Raw genomic sequence first — 22,917 nt, 5'->3', positions numbered from 1 at the left:
ACAGAACCTGAGGCTTTTGACAAGAAAAGTTTTCTCAACTGTTGCACATTGCAGGTTTAAGTATATCACTAATTTGAAAAGGCGATGTATGTCCTTTCTAAAAGCTTTATGTACGCTTTCGCTTGTATGGAACCTAACATTTGAAGATATCTTTACATACTTACAATAGCCGTAAATAAATTTTGACTGATTGTAAGTAATGTAACAATCTTCCAAGGAAGTGCTTTTTTTAAATACTAAAAAATAACCTTCGATCAGTTGACAATAAAATAATTCACAACTGACCCTTTAAAACATAGGCTTAAAATGTGTTTTGAGATTTTTAAGTGTCCCCGCATGGCCAGGTGGGTTAGGGTCGCGAGTTCGAATCCCCATCACACCAAACATGCTCGCTTTTTCAGCCGTAGAATCATTATAATGTTACGGTCAATCTCACTGTTTGCTAGTAAAAGAGTATCCCAAGAGTATGTGGTGATCACTAGCTGCTTTCCCTTCAGTCTTAGACTGCTAAATTAGGGACGGCTAGCGCAGATAGTCCTTGTGGAGCCTTGCGCGAAATTCAAAGAAACCAAACATTTTTAAACCTATAACTATATATACTGTTAGTAAGTTAGTTATCACCCTTAGATTCCATCAAGGAACATAGGGCCGCAATCGCTTGCGGATTCTTCAACAGGTATTTAAGTGAGTAGGTTGTTAGCCCACTGCACCGAGCCGTTCCTAATTTAGCAGTGTAAGACTAGAGGGAAGGCAGCTAGTCAACACTACCAACTCTTGGGCTACAGCTAGTTTTCACCATCCACTGCCAACTCTTGGGCTACTCTTTTAACAACGAATAGTGGGATTAACCATCACTTTATAACGCCCCCACGGCTGGGAGGGCGAGCATGTTTGGCGCGACGCGGGCGCGAACCAGCGACCCTCGGATTACGAGTCGCACGCCTTACGCGCTTGGCCATGCCAGGCCATATATACTGTATTAGACATAATATTATTTTGCTTGATAAATAAATTTCTCGTTTTAAGTAAAATTGAATGATTAAAATTCATGAAACTTTGTACTGTAGAGGCGTGGTTTTCTCTTCGACAAACTCTTTCTAATTATCTGGTGAAAATAATTCAACTTCCAGTCCACGCAATGATAACATACATTATTTCCTTCTTTAACGTTTCCACAAACTTGAACACTTGTACATTGTCGTAACTTACTGTAGGCTTCGTTACAACTGACACAAACTAATGTAATACAAATACATTTATTGTACAATACTAACTGCGATAGTTACACACTGACTGGTTTACTATTTATCTTTAATTGTTTGTTTGTTTGGAATTTCGCACAAAGTACTCGAGGGCTATCTGTGCTAGCCGTCCCTAATTTAGTAGTGTAAGACTAGAGGGAAGGCAGCTAGTCATCACCACCCACCGCCAACTCTTGGGCTACTCTTTTACCAACGAAAAGTGGGATTGACCGTCACATTATACGCCCCCACGGCTGGGAGGGCGAGCATGTTTAGCGCGACGCGGGCGCGAACCCGCTACCCTCGGATTACGAGTCGCACGCCTTACGCGCTTGGCCATGCCGGGCCATTTATCTTTAAAAACAAACAAACATTAAATTTACAACATTGACTTTTGACTGTTCACGTGTTTGAAAAATATTGATTTTTATAAACCCTTATTTAATGGTGTCTTGAAATGTGTAAAATTATTCCGACAAGAAACACCAAAGTTGTAGTGATATGTCCTGAACATTAAGTTTAAATTGTACCAATCGTTGATAGAAGCAAAGAACACGCCCTCTTTACCCCAAAATATTGTTGACCTCCTCAGCTAATACCACACATAAACCCAACTTTAGGTTAATTTTAGATATAGCCTCGGCCCGGCATGGCCAAGCGTGTTAAGGCGTGCGACTCGTAATCTGAGGGTTGCGGGTTGGCATCCCCGTCGCGCCAAACATGCTCGCCCTTTCAGTCGTGGGTGCGTTATAATGTGACGGTCATTGTTTCACGTGATTTATTAATTTAAGAGTCATTGGTCGAAGAAATGTCTTACCGGCTGAAGTTGAAAGGTCACGGGTCAAAGTAAAAAGTGGATATTACTCAAAAAACGGCTCTTTATATGAATGTTATCGTGGCTGTTAGAGTAGATAAAGTTATTTAATTTATTTGGTGTAAGGACGTGACGCTACCCATGAATCTAGTTGATGTTAACTTACGTTAAATAATACCAATAATGGCAGGAGGAGAAGGGTCTGAACCTCCAATAACATACCTCTTGTTTCAAACTATCATCCCATAAAGTTTGGTCGAGATTTTCCCCACGATTTAAGACTAGTTAGCTAATAGACAGATAGAAGTTTTTGTGCTTTATTGTTTGTTTGTTTGTTTTTGAGTTTCGCACAAAGCTACTCGAGGGCTATCTGTGCTAACCGTCCCCAGTTTAGTAGTGTAAGACTAGAGGAAAGGCAGCTAGTCATCACCACCCACCGCCAACTCTTGGGCTACTCTTTTACCAACGAACAGTGGGATTGACCGTCACATTATAACGCCCCCACGGCTGAAAGAGCGAGCATGTTTGGCGCAACGGGGACTTGTGCTTTATGTATATAAGTATTGTTAGAATGTTTTTAGATTCTTCAGTATATCTTAAAGGAGTGCATTAAACCCCTCCCTCCATTGGCTCAGGGATAACTCTTGAAACGTATAACGCTAAATAAAAAGCCGGTTTCGATACTTGTGGTGGGCACAACGCAGATAGCTTATTGTATAATTTGAACTTAGTAACAAACAAACAAAACCTAATCCGACTTTGATCACACTAGTAAGATGGAGAAGAACTTAACATCTGAAGTCATAAGACAAATAGTATCTTGTATCATTAACTTAATAACAAATATTGTATTTAATTTGCATAAGTAACAACGCATATTTAAAACAATCGGGAATTATTTATTTATTATTATTAATAACTAAGACTACGTGCGTTGTTTGGGTTCGCGCATAGCTAAACAAGGGCTATCTGCGCTAGCCATCCCTAATTTAGCAGCTAAGGCAGAGAGGTAAAGAAAAGGCAGCTAGTCACCCCCACCCAAGTCCAACTCCTAAGCTACTCTTTTACCAACGCCCCTCAGTGTGGATTCCTGTACGTGGTAAGAGGACCTCCCAGGGAAGGTTTTGTTCTTTCAGTGATCTAAACATCCACCCACGTGTTTGCCGTGCGTGGTGGCCAGTGAAGGGGAGAAGAGAATCCTGGTGGTTGAGGAGTCCAACCTTAACACATCACTTTGATTTTTAATTCCTGTAGACGGGCAGTCTTGGAGTAGGCTTCCTTGAGTCAGTCGGCTGATCTACATGGTCTAAGGTCAACCAAGTGCCATGAATGTTCTCACAAGTGTTGTGGACATTCTATCTGATGCTGATGTTTGGGTATAGTGCTCACGAAACCCTGGCGTTGCTGTGGTGTCCTTGTTTGGCATTGTAGTGCGTCTCCTCGTAGGGCTCCATGGTAGGTGGAATCAATGGGCACCGAAGTATTCTTTTTGTATAATTGATCCTGCAACTAAAAAAAATTAAATAAAACAGTGAAAAATTAGTTCATATGTAAACGACCACCTCTTGGAGATTCTGAGAAGTAATTTTCAATGTCTTTAACATCTGTACCTCATTTTCTTATCCTACATTAGCTTTCAGACAAATCTTTAAGGCAAATGTCTCCCTTTTTCATTCGGAAGGGACTAGAGGGACTTGCTAGCTATCCAGAGTCAGTAAAGAAGCTTTGTTCTGGTGATATATTGGTGAAAACATCCACATCTCAACACAGTGAACTCCTTTTGCATTCAAAGGCAATTGGGGATGTACCTATTGGGGTTATGCTTCATGCTACTTTGAATTCGTCGTAAGGAGTTATTGTTGAGAGGGATTTGAAGAGCATCCCCGAGTCAGAGGTTCTCGCTGGTTTCTCTACCCAAGGAGTTTCTGCAGTGAGGTGTATCTCCACTCGCGAAGATGGAATTATGATGCCGACCAGTGTCTTCATTCTGAGATTTGCATCATTGCGTCCACCTGCCACCATCAAGACAGGTTATCTTAATTACAGCCATACATCCCAAACCCTCTCAGATGTTTCCAGTGTCAGCTGTTTGGTCACTCGAAGACATCATGTCGTGGTTCCATAACGTGTGCTCGTTGTGGTGGCAAGGACCACGATGCCTACGAGTGTAAAATGGACCTTCATTGCGACAATAGCAATGGCTCTCACCTGTCCTACTTTCGTTCTTACCCTAAATGGTTGGAAGAAAAAGAGGTGCAGCATTTGAAAACAATTCATAACATTAGTTACCATGAGGCTCGAAAGTTGCTGTCCACCACTTCATCTCGGACGTATGCTGTTGCACTTCGTTCCTCTAATACAGTGAGAGTGCAGATGGATCTCTCCGTGCCTCAAAAAATCATTCTCAAACCAAATTAAAAGTGTTTTGACGTCCATGGTTAAAAAAGTTGATGAATCAACGTCAACATACCCATCTCTGTCCCTAGTATACATTCCAGGAAACCCCAAGATCCACTTCCTTTTATTCTGGGTACGGGTATTTCGTCGGGTAAATCTTCTTTTCCCACCCCAAAATGCAAAACGATCATTCGTTCAAGTTCGCAGTCGCTGTAATCCTCTTCCAACAACAAAGACCTGCCCAATCGACCTAAGGCAGGATCCATGGAGGTCGATAGACCTACCTCAAATAAAGACAATAAAGAAAAAGATGTGGTCGTAAACAAAAGGGCTCTCCATCCAATTCGCCTACACATAAATTAAAATGGCCACCTTGATAGAATGGATTTGTTTGTTTTGGAATTTCGTGCAAAGCTGCACGAGGGCTATCTGCACTAGCCGTCCCTAATTTAGCTATGTAAGACTAGAGAGAAGGCACCGACTCTTGGCTTACTCTTTTACCAACAAAAGTAAGATTGACCGTCACATTATAACGCCCCCACGACTGAAAGGGAAAGCATGTTTGTTGCGACCGTGATTCGAACCCTGGACCCTTAAATTACGAGTCAAACGCCTTAACCCACCTGGCCATGCCGGACTTGATACAATGGAACTGTCGAGGTTTACGTTCTAATCTGGGTGGCATCAAAGCACTGATTGCTTCCTACCATCCTGTACCTCTTTTCTTACAGGAAACATTTCTGAAACCTGTTAATACAGTCACCTTTCGGCAGTTTTCATTGTACAGAAATGACAGGCTGTGTGATGGATGAGTGCATGGAGGGATGTCATTGTTGGTTGATCAGCATTTGCCCACCCTGTCTTTGCTACTCGACACACCCTTGGAGGTCGAAGCCATCCGTGTTTTCGTGAGTCGTACCATCACTGTTTGTTCTCTCTACCTGTCACCTGGAGAGACCTATTATCAATCAGACCTTGATGTTCTCATTGAACAGTTGCCGTCTTACTTTTTAATCTCGTGGGACTTTAATGGACATTATCCCCTCTCGGGAAGTGCTAATATTGATGGGAGGGGTCGCTCTGTAGAGCGTATGCTCTCTTATCACAACTTTTCTCTTTTCAGTATTGGTTCTTATACTTATTTTCATACACCTAGTCTGTCCTTTACTGCTATTGATCTCTCAGTTTGCTCCTCTTTACTATTCTCCCATTTTTCATAGAGGATTGACAATAATCCACGAGGCATGATCATTTTCTATAATTTTGAGGGAGACTGGCCGTGATCTGTGCCACCCGACCCACCTGCTCCAGTAGAAGCTGGATCAAGCAAATTGTCCCTCTTCCACTGCTTTTGGAGAACTTGATCCTGCCATCGTACGTAAGCCATCAATAGACGACTGTGTGGCAGCAGTAACTGACTGTATTCCTAAACCATCGACACGATATCCTCGTCCGTGGTGGAATCTTGCCAACCACATGTCACGCAAGGCTCAAAAATAGGCTTGGAATACTTTTCGTAGGTATCCCACACTCTCACACCGCATTGCTTTTCAGCAGGCCCGTGCACATGCTCGGTGGGTAAGACGTCAAAACCAGAAGAACTCTTGGATTAAATTCACAGTCAGCTTATCTTCTACCACCAATTCCAAAGTCAAATGGGACAAAATTTAAAAGGTCATTGCCGATACTCTAGGTAAAAGCTTTTGCCAGGTATATAGCACTTCTGATTCATTCTCTACCTTCTTAGCCATCAAGACTCGGCCAGAGCTGATTGTCTCTATGACTATAATCGCCCCTTTACACTAGTGGAACTTAAACTGGCCCTTCATCAGTCTGGCGGTACATTGGTCGGACCTGATGATATACACCATGAAATTCTGCAGCGTCTATCTCCTGCTTCTCTTGATATTCTTCTGATTGTTTTTGACCAGATCTGGCAGGAGAATATTCTTCCTGTTGCCTGGTACCAGGCTATTGCCCTACCTTTCTCTCAGCCTGGAAAGAATCCCAAGACCTTAGAGAGGATGGTTACTGCTCATCTTGTTTGGTTTCTCGAATCAAACAACCTCCACTCGTCCACCCAGTGTGGGTTCCGACGACAGCACTTCGCCATGGACCACCTGATTCGACTTGATACATCAATCAGACAAGCCTTTCTCAAGCGACAACATCTTGTATCAATATTCTTTGACATTGAGAAGACTTATGATACCAAATGACAGTATGACATTTTGCAAGATCTTCATGTATATGGGTTACGTGGCCATTTGCCCCTTTTTTATTAAAAAATGTTAATGAACATGCGATTCCAAGTACATGTGGGTTCGACACTTTCTCGTTCTATTCTATAAGAACTTGGAGTCCCTCAGGGCTGAGTTTTGAGTGTCGCACTTTTCAGTATAAAGATTAATGCCATTACTCAACAACTCCCTCTTACTGTTGCAAATGGGCTCTATGTTGACGACTTTCACATCTCATGTCAGTTGTCGAACATGAAGTATATTGAGCGGCAGCTACAGACTGCCCTCAATCGTTTACTGAAGTGGACCACAGCAAACGGGTTTAACTTTTCTCTCTCTAAAACCGTTTGCATGCACTTTTGCCGCCAACGGGATATTCACCCTGATCCTGAACTCCGTATCAGTGAAGTTGTGCTACCTGTGGTTCCCGAGGTAAAGTTCTTGGGGTTTACCTTTGACCGTAAGTTGACCTTTATACAACATATCCAGCAGCTATGAGTCAAATGTACAAGAGCATTGAACATCTGCTTTCTCTCTTCCACCACTTGGGGAGCAGATCGATGTTCTATGCTAAAGGTATATTGTGCTCTTATTTGAACAAAACTACATGTAAACTATGAATCACTGGTCTATGGCTCTGGACTCCATTCATCATCAGGGACTTCGGCTCTGCACCGGAGCTTTCTGCACTTCCCCAATTCAGAGCTCATACACAAAGTCTCATGAACCTCCTTTGCACCTCCGCCCTTTGCAACTGTCTACTGTATGCTTCGAAACTTCATTTCTTACCAAAGCATCCCACCTGTGGTTGTGTTTTCCTTCCTCGGTGTGTCATGCTTTTTTAGGAGAGAAGAATCTGTCATTGCTCCTTTTGGCCTTCGTATACAGGTGCAGTTGGATGGATTGGGTCTATCCTTGGATAACATTGCTGTATCCGCTGGTCAGCCCATCCCACCATGGCTTATTACAGTCCCCGAATGTGACCTATCTTTAAGTCGTCTGAGAAAAGCAGACACTTCCGATTATAAATACTGTCTGTTATTTGCTGAACATCCCTGGAACCATTATTCCATTCATATTTATACGGATGGTTCGAAATCAGGTGACTGTGTGGAATCTGCCATGGTTTGTTGTGGTTCGGTGGTTGCCCGCAGAATCCCCTCTACAGTTTCTGTGTTCACTGCTGAACTGTATGCCATTTCTCTTGCCCTGGATCACATAGAAGCTATGCAGTACTCCAACTGCACTATTTATAGTGACTCACTTAGTTCTCTACTGACCCTGGAATCGCTTCGCATTACTTCTCACCCTGTTCTCTCTGATATTAAACACCGACTGGCACATTTCTCTTTAACATCTGCTTCTATCTAGTTTTTCTGGATACCAGGCCACATTAGTATTCGCGGGAACTGGCTCCCCGACACCGCAGCTAAATCTGTCTGCTCTGGCACTATCACTGCTGTGACTGTTGTCATGTATTTAAAGCTCGGTTCCGTGCCAGTTGATAGTCGACTTGGAGTGAGCAACGTGAAAACAAGCTTTTCCAAATAAAACCTTATATTGGACTTTGGCCATCTTGCTTCCGTAAGGATCGGAAGGAGGAAGTTGTTGTAACTAGACTAAGCATTGGTCACAGTTTTTAACTCATTGTTTTCTTTCATCTGGGACTGATGCGCCAATGTGTTGTCTGTGTAACACTCACGTCACAATAAGCCCCATTTTACTGTCAACCGTCGTTACGACTCTCAACGACGGCACCATTTTAAACATGTTTTGCTACAACGTTTATCCGTAACATTAGACAGTGTTATTGGTGATGGTGACACTGCCCATCTTAGAAATGTTTTTAGTTTTTTAAAGGCCATTAATCTTTCTAATGCTATATACATTTTTTAATTTATACATTAGACCTTTTTTAATGTGATTCTCTTTTACGAATCAAAGTCCATCTAGTTCGATTTGAAATTAGAAAATGGCCATAATGTCAAATAACTCGAAACCAGAACTGGAAAGGTCAACTTCAGGTGTCTAACGCTGCTGTTTGAACAACCCGTTAGTCATCCTGGTGAGTTATAATAATTAAAATTATGCTACAGAAAGTCCTTTACAACTTGTATTACTGTAGTTTTTCTCTTACTGCTGTAGACTAGATGTAAAAATTGGATTTAATATTTATTTTTTTAATTCAAAAATTAAACTTTACCTTAATTTCCTTTTAATAATTTTAAGCGAATGTTTGGCGTAGATAGTCTAGTTGCTCTACGCCATAAAACACTAAACAAACCAACCTTTTACCACTGAATAGTGGGATTAATAGTCACATTATAACGCCCCCACGGCTGAAAGATCAAGCATATTAGGTGTGACGGGGAGTCGAAGCTATGTCTGTCAGATTACGAGTCAAGCGCCCTAACCAACTGGCCATGCCGAGGTGGCTTGAGGGGGAGTTTAACCGAACTTTTAATCTAAACTTATTCAAAAAGCACCTCAACCGGTGTGATATGTGGATAACAACAGAGATATAGAACATATAACTTGTTATGCAATGAATAAAATTCACTTTTTTATGTCTAAGATTTTAAATACATGATTTTGAAAACCTATTACCCTGAATGTCTGGATACAAATTACTTTGTACGTAACCTAAGTACGTACAACAGAGTTCCTTAAAATATACTCCCCATCATACCAAACATGCTTGCCCTTTCAGCCGTGGGGGCATTATAATATGACGGTCAAACCCACTAGTCGTTGGTAAAAGAGTAGCCCAAGAGTTGGCGGTGGATGGTGATGACTAGCTGCCTTCCCTCTAGTCTTACACTGCTAAATTAGGGACGGCTAGCACAGATAGCCCTCGAGTAGCTTTTTGCGAAATTAAAAAAAAACAAACATCAAAACATACAAAGGTAAAATACAATTCTTTTAATACGTTAAAATATATTAAAATAAAATTAGTTTAGACGTATATACTTTACCTTCCATTCTAATCTTTTATCATTTGTCCCCTGCTGGGACAGATGTAAGTCTTCGGACTTACAACACTAAAATAAGCGGTGAGATTTCCCTCGGTGGACACAGCACATAGCCTGATGTGGCTTTGCTGTAAGCAAACACACCTACACACAAGACAACGTATGCTGGCTGAGTGATATTTTCACACAAACACTACACTGTATAAAAACTTCACTTTATGATGACGTAAATTTGTTTGTTTTTTTAATTTCGCGCAAAGTTACACCAGAGCTATGTGCGTTAGCCGTCCCAAATTTATCAGTGTAAGACTAGAGGGAAGACAGTTAGTCATCATCACACACCGACAACTTTTGGGCTACTCTTTTTCAACGAATAGTGGAATTGGCCGCCACATTATAACGCCCCCACAGCTCTTTGGTACGATGAGGATTCGAACCCGCGACCCTCAGATTACGAGTCGAACGCCTTAGCCCACCTGGCCATGCCGGACCCAATAACATAAGTAATGTTCCCCTAAAATTAATAAAGGGCTGTTCAAATCTAGCTACTAGACAGACACAGAAACCAGTAGCACCTAGCACCTCCTTACAGGGCTAATAGAACCCAGAGTTCGAACCCGAGCATATTTCTTTCCCTGCTTCTAGCAAATGAACACATGACACCACCCAAGACGTTAACGCTTCCAGCATTAATCATTGAGTAGATTTTGAAATTGCACCTGTAAGAAACTTAAACCATGAAATAGCTTTTAGGATGACGGTCTCGAGTGTATTGGTTGTCAGGATTTAAATAAAAACTGAGTTAAAGATAAATGTTTGAAATAAACAAATATATAAAGTAAGTGTTTCATTGTGGTATTAACAACACCAAGTTCAACAGAGAAATGAACCACAGTTCTTTTCAAATTGTGGAATATTAAACTGACAAGAGATGTTTTCAATTAGGTTATTTTGTTTTCAGAAGAGTGCATGGGTAATGTTGATCATGTCAAAGTAAAAGCTGCGATTTCAGTAGCTTTACTGTTCAGACCTTAGTCTATTCCAGTGAGGTAGTGGTTTAAGAAATTCTCTCCTTTAGAGACGATGTTATTTATTTCCAAGGTGGTAAAAAGAATGGTAATCTAAGTAAGTTAGTGACCCTGCGAGGTTTTACCAAAGTCCTCTGTTTGTCGATGTTATTGTAAAGTAAAGAAGAAATATGTCTGAAACATTGTAAGTGTTGTTGTTGTTTTGAATTAAGCAAAAAGTCACACAATGGGCTATCTGTGCTTCGCCCATCACGGGTATCGAAACCCTGTTTTTAGCGTTGTAAGTCCGCAGACATACGCTGAGCAACTGGGGGGCCATTGTAAGCGTATTTGGTAGCTGGGTGAAAATCCTGAGTGCAGTGAGTAATTGTTAAACTTAAAGTTTTGGGTGAAAGTTAAATAAACGCTTTCATCGTGGGACAGATTAGCAAAAAAAGGAGGCCTGGCATGGCCGAGCGCGTAAGGCGTGCGACTCGTAATACGAGGGTCGCGGGTTCGCGCCCGCGTCGCGCTTAACATGCTCGCCCTCCCAGCTGTGGGAGTGTGTAATGTGACGGTCAATCCCACTATTCATTGGTAAAAGAGTAGCCCAAGAGTTGGCGGTGAGTGGTGATGACTAGGTGCCTTCCCTCTAGTCTTACACTACTAAATTAGGGACGGCTAGCACAGATAGCCCTCGAGTAGCTTTGTGCGAAATTCCAAAACAAACAAACAAAGCAAAAGAAGGAACATTTTTTGTGTCCATTTACTGGCTGTTTGTTAACCCAGCACTACTCTAAGGCACGCATAATGTCCACCTGAAACGCTTACAAATAAAGTGTTTTATTCAGTCGCGAGTTCCAACATTGATTAGTCATAAGTCAAACATACCTAATCTGAGGGTTGCGGATTCGAATCCCCACCATACCGAGCATACTCGCCATTTCAGCCGTGGGGGCTTATAATGTGACGGTCAATTCCACTATTCATTGGTAAAAGAGTAGCCCAAGAGTTGGGTGGTGATGACTAGCTGCCTTCCCTCTAGTCTTACACTGTTAAATTGGGGACGGCTAGCGCAGGTAGACCTAATGTAGCTTTACGCGAAATTCAAAAACAAAGAAACATAAAATATACAACTAGCGATCACAGCTTTATTGCTTTAACAAAGTCAATAGATTATCATCTTAAAGGTACATCTAACAAATGTTTACAAATGGGGAAGAGGCTTCAGTTCAACAACTGATTAAAAACGTAAAGAGAGAAGTAAAAAAAAGATTTGTGAAAATATAACAATATATAGTTACTTCACTCTGTTGTGGTTGAAGTAACTTACAAAACACGTGTAATCTATATATAGTTACTTCTCTGTTGTGGTTGAAGTAACTTACAAAACACGTGTAATCTATATATAGTTACTCACTCTGTTGTGGTTGAAGTAACTTACTGAACAGGTATAATCTGTGTATAGTTACTTCTCTGTTGTGGTTGAAGTAACTTACAAAACACGTGTAATCTATATATAGTTACTTCACTCTGTTGTGGTTGAAGTAACTTACTAAACACGTATAATCTATATATAGTTACTTCACTCTGTTGTGGTTGAAGTAACTTACTGAACACGTGTAATTTATATATAGTTACTTCACTCTGTTGTGGTTGAAGTAACTTACAAAACACGTGTAATCTATATATAGTTACTTCACTCTGTTGTGGTTAAAGTAACTTACTGAACAGGTATAATCTATATATAGTTACTTCACTCTGTTGTGGTTGAAGTAACTTACTGAACAGGTATAATCTATATATAGTTACTTCACTCTGTTGTGGTTGAAGTAACTTACTGAACAGGTATAATCTATATATAGTTACTTCACTCTGTTGTGGTTGAAGTAAATTACTGAACAGATATAATCTATATATAGTTACTTCACTCTGTTGTGGTTGAAGTAACTTACAAAACACGTGCAATCTATATATAGTTACTTCACTCTGTTGTGGTTGAAGTAACTTACTGAACACATGTAATTTATATATAGTTACTTCACTCTGTTGTGGTTGAAGTAACTTACAAAACACGTGTAATCTATATATAGTTACTTCACTCTGTTGTAGTTGAATTAACTTACTAAACACGCATAATCTTACACATTTGTCACAATTTTTTTTTGTTATATTTATCAGGATCAAGCACTTCTAAAGATGATTGGAAGTCATCCTCCGTTTCTTACCAAGCTAGTAATCGGTTCAGTTGCACACCAAAGTCGTCTTCAGGTCTCCACCTGCTCTCCCTTTCAACAGAGTTCAGCGGTCCAACAACCAGGCAGTTTACCAGATATTCAAGACGACCCGTACAAGCTAACACAAGATGTTCTTACTGAATTGTTTTCAGATATTAGAAAGGTAAATTAATTTATTTCTTTAAACGTAAAAAAAGAACTTGTTTAAGCTTGAATATTTAGTCTTTTGTTTAAAAAGGAATATTTTATTTATTTTTTGTATCGTTTCCTTTGGTTATTTTGAATGAAACTGAATAAAAGTATAGATCGGATTCTGTGGTCTTTGCGACTAGGAGAGTAATTTGTTATAAGTAGACGAAAAACAAAAAAACAACAACTTTTAAGCAGTTTTAATTTCTGGCGCTAAGATAGCCCTACTTGACCCTTATTCAAATTTGGTTAGGATAACTCCATCCACTGTGGCTTTAACATTCTTTAAACGTATAAAATCTTTGTCTTTGTAATTTGGTGAATAAGCTATGTCATTTTCTCCCTGCTGTTGGTGTTATTTTTTTTTTAAATACAATTATTACATCATCAGGGCCAGTCGTAAGGTGTTTGACTTAAAACACTAAAACCTGGTATTCAACTCCAGATTTGGTTTGTTTTTAACTTCGCGCAAAGCTACACGAAGGCTATCTGCGCTAGCCATCCCTAATTGAGCAGTGTAAGAGGAAGGCAGCTAGTCATCATCACCCACCGCCAACTCTTGGGCTACTCTTTTACCAGCAAATAGTGGAATGGACCATACTTTATAACGTCCTCTAAGGCGAGTATGTTTTGTGGGACGGAAATTCCGAGACAAGTGCCCTCACCACCTGGCCACAGCAGAATTTTCTTTTAATTGTAAAACTCGTGAAGAGAAGCTAGAAATGGATAGAAAGTCTATCACTCCCATGTTCTGTTTCTTATAAAAAAATTTTAACAATGCATCACCAACTAAATTTAATACTAGACAACACAAAAAATATGAAACTTTTTGTCATTGTTTTCAGTCTGTTATCACCATGCACTTTCTAACCCAAGTCGTGATTACGTTTACAGGAGTTATGGGTCCCGATGGAACACCTGAGACAAATATCTAGATACTACTTCGACGGTAATGGTAAAATTTTTCGCCCGATGTTAATCGCTCTGGTTTCTAGGGCAGTGAACTATCACACGCACGACACAAGGGAGTAAGTAAACCACATTACTTCTGCGTAGTTTGATAATATAATTTAACGGCACTCCACACCTAATGCACATTTTAGGGTTAGGTTAAGAAAATGGGAATATAGTGATTTTTTCTATCAGTTTTTGTTTTATCGTCCATTTTAAGAACTCATGACAGAAATACTAATTACATGATTGGAAAAGTGTAAATAAATAGGTGTGGTTTTTAAGAACGTAATTTAGGCTAGAAGTAACAAAACATTCGGTACTGTTACTGAATTTAATAGGCGTCCTCTCATTTTTTATAATCGTCATTGTGGCTTAGACGTTAGGTGTAGTTTAAACATTTGCAAAGCAATTTGCGATGTGTTTAAGCAAATACTTAAATATATTGAACTATATTTTTATTAGTTTCGTTAAAATATTAATAATGACCCATATTGTCAGTCAAGTGTTCACAAATGTTAACCAAATTAAGTATATTATTTCAAAAAGATTTTGAATAAGGAAATCATTTAGCTGATTTAAAGTCGCGACAGAATGGTAAATATATCAGATCAACTACTTTGACGTTACATAGGCGTTATAATGTCTCCGAGAATCGATTGCTTTTATGAAGAGTATATAACAGCTATTTCAAACGTGAAATAAGGATGTACACATTTCATAAAGATGTGTTAATATCTGAGATTTTTACTTTTGAAGAAATGGATATCCATTCTATTTAATGGCATTAGAAAACAGCAATATGGATCAACATGGGGTACCTAGACCATTTACAAAGAGGCCTTTAACAAGTCATACCCCAACCATGGTAAGCAAAGCGTCAGATCCTCTAAAAGGTGAGAATCAAAGAACACAATGCTCAGTGATAAAAAACGTCCATTTATTCCAGGGACCAACATACAACATAATCCAGAAGGGTGTGGGATCACCAAGATAAAGCTTCCACTTATACTTGTTGTTCAACAGCCACATATCTCAAGCAGCTGGTGAATTAAAAGATTACTCATGCTATTCCATAAATAAACAATACAACGCTAATAAATTTCTGTGTAACCACTGTTGAAATAGGCATTAGATAACCATCATCCTCGTACACGTGTTCGATTATGCAAAGCTTACAGGGAGAAATGGTATGCTTTGGACACAACAACCTTACAATGGAGACTTGCATTTAAAACTACACTGCATAGAATTTGTCAAGATGAACGGTCGTCAAGTAGAGTACGACTGGACATGGTGATATGAATATAAATGCCGTGAGGCTCCATGTTTTTTAATATGACGTACTCAACATCTGTATTATACAATGTTCTTAGTCACTAGCTCGAAAAAGATTGTCTTTTTAAATCCTTAAATTAAACACCTTTTATAGAGCAACCTTTGAAACCCTAAATCAATTAGCAATTTATATAAATACAGTTTAAAGAATGTGATAAATATTTACCGTGTTATTAAATGAGACGTCGTTTATAAGAGTAAGCAAGATATATATGGATGATGTATAATATGATTATTAAATGATTTAAGAGCGTTCTCTATTTTTGAGAATAAAAACTAACTTGTGACCTCTCTAGGGTATTGAAATCCCAACGAGAAATTGCTTTGGTCGCAGAAATGATTCACACAGCTAGCCTAGTTCACGATGACGTCATCGATACATCAGATACAAGAAGAGGAAAGGCTAGTGTGAATTTACTGTGGGGGCAAAACAAGGTTTGTGTTATAACACTTTTAGATCGAGGTTTTAAGTTTCATTTCCCGCATTATATTATTTTAAAACGTACTTGAAACCATTAAAAATATCTAAGGGTATTTAGGTAATTGTTCAAAAGCATCTTTGTAATAAATTAATTATCATTTGAACACTTTTTTCCACACTTTATTAATACGGGCTCAAAATTTATGTTCGCCCTTAACAAAGTAGGTATACTTCCCTGCCTAACCAATATAATTCAGTTTCAGTATAAACCTTTGTATGCCGATACGCTAGAAATTTCGAAATTTAACTTGTTATCGCGAAATTAAGCTCCATATGTTAAAATAATTAAAAAAAATTACAAAAGACATAAAAAATAAGGAGTATTTCTTTACATTAGTAACACAAATGTGTAAATTTGCTGAAAACCTAACAGCGCTCAACGATATTATTAGTTTAGTAAAGGTTTTATTTCTTGTGTGGACACAAAATAATATTTATAATTTATAATACGTGGACTCAAACATCACAATTCATAAAGATTAACTGAGCAATTAAAAAAAATACTAATATCTCTTTCATTGGGAATTTCTTAACATAATTTCTTGATATTTATCTTTGCATAATATAAGTCACGAAGTAATGTTAACTTCAGGAAGCTTCTTTCGAGATTCTTGGATCCTATTTGAATTTAAATGCAGAATAGGTCTTATTATCTAACAGTTTTGAAATGTTTTGACTTTGTCGTTTGTTATATAAGCTGTTTTTGCCGATGACCTGACTGAGGAATCAAACATAATTTGTACGAGAATTGTAAGCACAATTCATTTTCATTCCATTAGAAATCAAAGACCCATTCATTATTTGTGGTCACTTACTATCCATCTTCTCTGCAATAATCTACGGCATCATAGTCATTGGTTATGCATTAAATCTCTGATAGATGCCTTTACTGTGGTATTTAACCTTTAAAAAATTATTATTCTTTGTATTGGGCGAGTCACTTATGAAGTGTCTTTTCAGAAGAGGAATAGTAAAATAATGCTTAACTTTTATTCGCCTATCAGCTAAGTGCATATTTAAAGCAAAGTTGTGGTCAATTTTTAGTAAGAGTCAAAGTTTATTGTACTTTAAAGTTTTTTTATTTATTCCTGCGAGAAATATGATGTAGGGAATTTTTCTACAGATGTTCATTGTACCTTTCATCACTTAGAAATTCTTGTTTTTCCAAGTTAAATAGGAAGGTTGGTATTTTTTTTAATAAATATTTTGGTGTTTAGTATTTAGCTGTTGGACATTATATACACACATTTAGTTTTTCCTATAATTTTTAGTACAGTAATTGACTCATTATCTCACTATAGGAAATTAAAACAACTTTATCTGTTTATATATCACTTGGATGTAGTACAATAAATATAATATTAAATAAGGTATCACCAGAAAGACAATTTTTTTTATACTTCCTAACAAAATTCGAATATAGAAATTGTCCAGTTTAATTGTTTTTAAGCTTCTTGTACTGTGGTATTCTTCAGTTAAACTGATTTCAGAAACAAATATTGGGTGGATCTGCTTTATAACAAGAGGATTGGCAGGATAAATTATGAAGCACATCTGAACTTAACTATTAACTGATTTCAAGCTAGGAAATAAAAATATTGGGCATGAGTTACACAAAATGAAAACTATTTTTATTCATTTAATAGACAAAAACCAAAGGTTCATGCATGATTTTTGGATACTGAATGGTCACCATATACTGAATTAGTAAATTAACCATTTTTTGTTTCTTTCATGATGTTCTTCCTGAGATTCTATGTAGACTGTTTAAGCCTAACATTTCCAGTTGAAGAATGATGGTCATTCTCATTCAACATGTGAGAGGCCATAGATATTATCAGTTTAACCAGTGAAGGCCACTGCTGAAGGACTTTCTGCACAACATGCAGCGTTACAGTAATATCTCTCAAAGGCAGAACAGATATAATCTTCAGATAACAACAAAGGCAGCAAGAGCAAAATCAACTTATTTTTTTATGAAAAACATGTTTATGTTTAAACTAAATAGACTCAAAATAAACAATTTTTTTTGAAAAATTCTATATCAAAATAAGGATGAGGAAACTGCACTGTATGTCACTTCCCCTTTGTTTCAGGCTTACTTCAAGCCAACAAATAAATTTGACTTCAACATGTTCAACAAGTATGTTAATCTTTTGTTCTCCTGTAAACACTTTACATTCAATGTGAACAACGCAACCCTTAAATAAAGCACTATAATTCAAATCTAAAAGCAAATCTCTGTAATCACAAAATTTAAAAAAAAAATTGAGTGAGAATTATATATATTCACACATACACACACACACATCCATGGGTGTATGTTCAGGTGCACATTCCATGAACTTGCACTGAGTACTGTTAAACTCTGTGATATACATTTCTTCTCAGAGTTATCATCTATTCATTTGATGCTATATTGCTTATTTAGCAATATTTCTTAGCAGAGGAGAATAAATATCAAATACAGTGTACATGGATACTGAAAAACAAAATTGTAAATATGCATTTCAAAGACTTTAAAAGTTATGCAAGTGAAATGTGCAAAGTGTATGATAAGTTAGACTATTTTCATTCTTCACATGAATAACAACTTGAACTCAAACTACTCAGAGTTAGAGTGAGACTGGTGTCATCAATTCTTAATAACAAATACTTTATTAACACATTTGTTGTTTTGTGTGTAACTAACTTATTCTTTTTTCTAAAAGGTTGCGAGATTTCATGATCACATACATAGTAATTTTGGAAGGATAGTTGATATTAATTCCTCACATTAGTTCATATTGAGTTGCTACACATGAGCTCAAAGAATATTATATAATACAAAAAATATCCTTAATAAATATCGCACATACAAATGCACATACAAAATATACTTTTATAAAGAAAAAGTGCAGAAACAAAAACAAATATATAACGAAGACTACCTACCATTTTAGGATGGAATAGTGTAATGCATTATGAATGAAACAGGTAAAATAACAAACCTCCTTTGACACAAGAAAACCCATACTTAAGAAATAAGAAAAACTCTAGCAAGGAAAATTATGTACATGTGAAGTATTAGTAATATAAAAAGACTAGTAAAAAACAAGAATGAAACCCTGTAAACAAACATGAAACTAACCCTTAATACTCTCACACAACCCATTAAGAGGATTAAACTTAAACAAAAAACTTTTGATCATTTACCACAGAAATAACTCTAACTTAAACTACCATGGCAACCTCAGAAAAGAACTACTGAACTATCTTTCAGTATTTATTTTTTAAGATATTAAACTCGAAAGAAGCTGTACATAAACTAGCACAATATATTTATCTATCAACTAGCTTTCAGGAATAAATACTAAACAGTAAAAAAAGAACTAAAATACAGTATCACATAATTATCTATAGAACTTTTGTGTCTGTGAATAAAATATACAAAATACATTTAAATTATTCCAGGCAGTGTCTTGTACATAGCAGTCTGTCCTAACCTGTGGGGGGCTTATCAGGAGCCTCCTCCCTTGATAATCTCTTGTTTGTTATTAGAATCACTTAGCCAGTGATACCTTTGCAAATGCCAAAATAAAGGTCCTTTACCTCTTCTGGGTGGTGGTCTATACTGTCAATGAATGGATGTTTCCTCATTGGCAAGATGGTAGTGAAGAAGCTTACTGGCTAGTATGTATTACTGACTTTGTAGTGGTATAAACCCTGACAGCTGGAGCTCCAGTCCAGTGAAAGCATGTATTACCCTGACCTTGAGTTCTGCCCACCTCTCCTGGAAAATCCACACTCCAGAACATTTTTATTGGGCTTAAGGATGTAGTACTCTCATTCAAGATGTAAACACTTGTGGTGTTATATATAATTGGTAACATTTATTCTTGGCCAGTACTGACTCCTACTTGGGTGTCATCATCATGATTGGTGTAGTCAGTGGCTGGGCTTCTTGAGGCTCAGCTTCTTCAAGATTGATGAGATAGCCATTGTATTATCCATTCTGCAAAACCATCTTACTTTGAATAATAAAGCAAACTAACATCTTCATCACACACCTAATAATTAAAAAACAACTGGATATTCAAATAGCTCACTGATAAAATTGGATCTCTACTGGTACTTCAATTTGTACTATCCAGTGTTCCACTAACAGTAGTTGTGACTGTGTCCATGTATCACCCGATGGATAAACCTTGACACACTTTATGGAGTAGTCAATGGGAATGAATAAGTACTGATAACATTGCTCAATATCCAGTGCTGGACCAACATTATCCAGAGATACCCTTTGTAAAGAAGACCCAATAATTTTCTGTTAGAGCTATTCTACTCTGAGTAGCATATGGCGTACAATATACAGACCAGCACCCATCATATCGACTGAAATGCAGCCAGAAGCACCATTGATTGTTAGCAGAAACATGGGTAATACCTTGATGTTTCCATACTTTGCACAAGTCCATTATTGTTTTAGGAATTGCAGTGCTTGTTGATATTCCTTGTTCTTTTCATAGTCTATCTCAGTTTTAGAGAGAGCAAACAATGATGTAACTATCTTAAAAAAGGTGGCCACAAAGCACTGATAATATGATGTAAACAAATGCATTTCTAATTTGATCTTGGACTGAGGCTAGTTAACCACTGCTATTTTAGCAGGGTTGGTGGAGACCCCATCTTCACATAAAATGTGACAGAGGAACTTTACTATCTTGTGCATGAGCACATAGTTTCCTAGTTACAGTTTCAAGAGTGTTTTACGTACATATTTCTCTACAAGTGGGTTTTCTCGACATCACTGATTATTATTTCAAGAGTGTTTTGTTTATTCACTACAATTCTGTTTGCAGGTTATTTGCTGGGAGACTCGAAATTGTAACCAAACATTAAAGCATTGTCAGTATAGACCAGGTCTCTTTTCTCTCTCCAATTCCAGCCCTCCAGTGTAAGCTCCATGCTGTCTTGAGAGTGACAGATGCATTATCCAGACCAAGTAGCATTATGTCAAAGTCATTCAAATAATCTCATGAACTAATAGATGTTTCAGGCCCGCTCTTACTGTCCAGCTCGACTTACCAGTATGAAATTCAATACAGAAACTTGTAGTTCTTTCTCTGTTCCTGAAAATCACTACTAGAAACAAACAAACGTAGTTTTCAAAGGTGGTATGGTTTTGTACTTCAACATCAACTGTATTTCATTGTAGGCTAAATCCTTACTGGTTCATGAAATGTGGTGATGTGGTTGATATATATTTGATATACATCATCTGTATCTTTGTAGGGTGAATCACAGCTCTTCATCTGGTCCCAAAAATAACCATATTCAACCAACAAATCTAAGTCTAGATCAGGGATCACCAAACTACAGCCCGCAGGCGGATCGACCCTCGAGGTCATTTTTTCAGACCTGCCAGCAGCTGGTCCCTTGGAAATAAAAAGTGACATTTCATCAAATATTCGACTGTCATTACAAAATAAATTACATCAATGGTTGCTTTAAGCTGGCAAACACAAGACGTTATGATAAAAAGAATATTGAGGTTCTCACGTGCATTTTCTAACCAATAGGAAAATTCTTGTTTTGTCCTTGCTGCCCGTTTATTCATAATGAAAGCATTAGGATTTCGAAAACAAGTACAGACTTAACCCTCTTCCTATTGACTCATCTTGCAAATTCAGCAACCTAGGGTTACCCCTTCAGCAAGCTCATTTCTCTTAGTAGTCGGGTTATGCACTTTTCGTAACTCGTTCTTAGGTAAGTGTCGTGGCAAACGTACGTTTCAATATATTTTGTTTGTGTACAATACTTTTCTCCCAACATTCTGTGTTTTTCATTTTTAGATCCTGTTTTATTTCGCCCATCATTATGGCTACTTTTAAAAAAACAAAAGTGGACTCTGAATGTCAATGAAGAATGGGGAGAAAAGTACTTCTTTGCAGAAACAAAAAAACCAGAAAGCTACTTGTGTGATATGCACCAAAAGTGTTGCCATTTTGAAAGAGTACAATCTTCAACGTCACTATGAAACAAAACATCTATCAACATATTTGAAATTTTCAGGAAAGTTCTGTTCTGAGAAATTTGAAATCATGAAAGTTTGCTGAAAATGAATCTGTCACTCGTACAAGTTACAAAATAGTGCATAGGCAGGCAGAGTGAGGAAAACCTTTTACTGACAGCAACTTCATCAAAAAGTGTAAGATGGAAGCAGCAAATGAGCTGTGTCCTGAAAAAGCCAATTTCTTTTAAAGTATTAGCCTTTCAGCAACTTCAGTTGTACGGCGAGCAAGAGAACATCGCATTACAGATACGCCAAAAAGCTTCTGTACGAGTCTACTGATCTCTCGATTACATCACAACTTCTTGTGTTTATTGGTGGAGTTAATTTGGACTTTCAGATCACAGACGAATTGGCATCAGTTTGCAACATGCACAGAAGAACAACTGGAGAAAACATTTTCATGGAAGTGCATAAAAAAACTTTGCAAGACTATATCCTTCAGTGGAATCAGCTTAGAGGTGTAACAGTTGATGGAGGGAAAACATGGCTGGAGTAAAGAAGGGTATGGTGGGGCTGATCAGGAAACAGTTGGAAGATCTTCAACTCCCAAGCACTCTGTGGAAAAAACTTAGATATTTCTTGCATACTGAAACCAGTCATTTCTGCAGTGAACTTCATTCAGAGTCATGCACTTAATCATTGCCAGTTCAAGGTGTTTCTTGAAGAAATTGATTTGGATTTCTGTGACTTGCCTTATCACACGGTGGTGAGGTGGCTCAGCTGCGTAAAGCCTTGTTTCATTTTTATAAGCTGAGAAGAGAAATAGATATATTTCTTATCGAGAAATATAGAGCCAATCCACTTCTGTCAGATCCAACCTGGTTGTCAAAGTTGTCACTTTTGGTTGACATCACATCCCACATGAACGAATTGAACTTGAAATTTCAGGGGAAGAATAACCTTGTCCGTGATCTCTATAGAATCATTAAAGGATTTCGGAGAAAGCTGTCATTGTGCACATTTGGAAGGAGGAAACCTCTCTCATTTTCAGTGTT

At 37.9% G+C, this 22,917-nt stretch overlaps 1 protein-coding gene across 1 annotated transcript in view; it reads left to right on the top strand.

Moving 5' to 3' along the window:
• Window positions 1-22,917, top strand: part of LOC143249853 (all trans-polyprenyl-diphosphate synthase PDSS1-like) — a 54,342-nt gene that overhangs the window by 16,499 nt on the left and 14,926 nt on the right. The window contains exons 2-4 of the mRNA XM_076500402.1: window positions 12,853-13,071; window positions 13,992-14,125; window positions 15,683-15,821. Of these exons, the coding sequence (XP_076356517.1) occupies window positions 12,853-13,071; window positions 13,992-14,125; window positions 15,683-15,821 (492 nt within the window). The remainder of the gene's footprint in view (window positions 1-12,852; window positions 13,072-13,991; window positions 14,126-15,682; window positions 15,822-22,917) is intronic.

Source organism: Tachypleus tridentatus, chromosome 4 (assembly GCF_004210375.1).
Source record: "Tachypleus tridentatus isolate NWPU-2018 chromosome 4, ASM421037v1, whole genome shotgun sequence".
Classification (NCBI taxonomy): Eukaryota; Metazoa; Arthropoda; class Merostomata; order Xiphosura; family Limulidae; genus Tachypleus; species Tachypleus tridentatus.
This window is presented reverse-complemented; position numbering and strand designations above follow the sequence as displayed.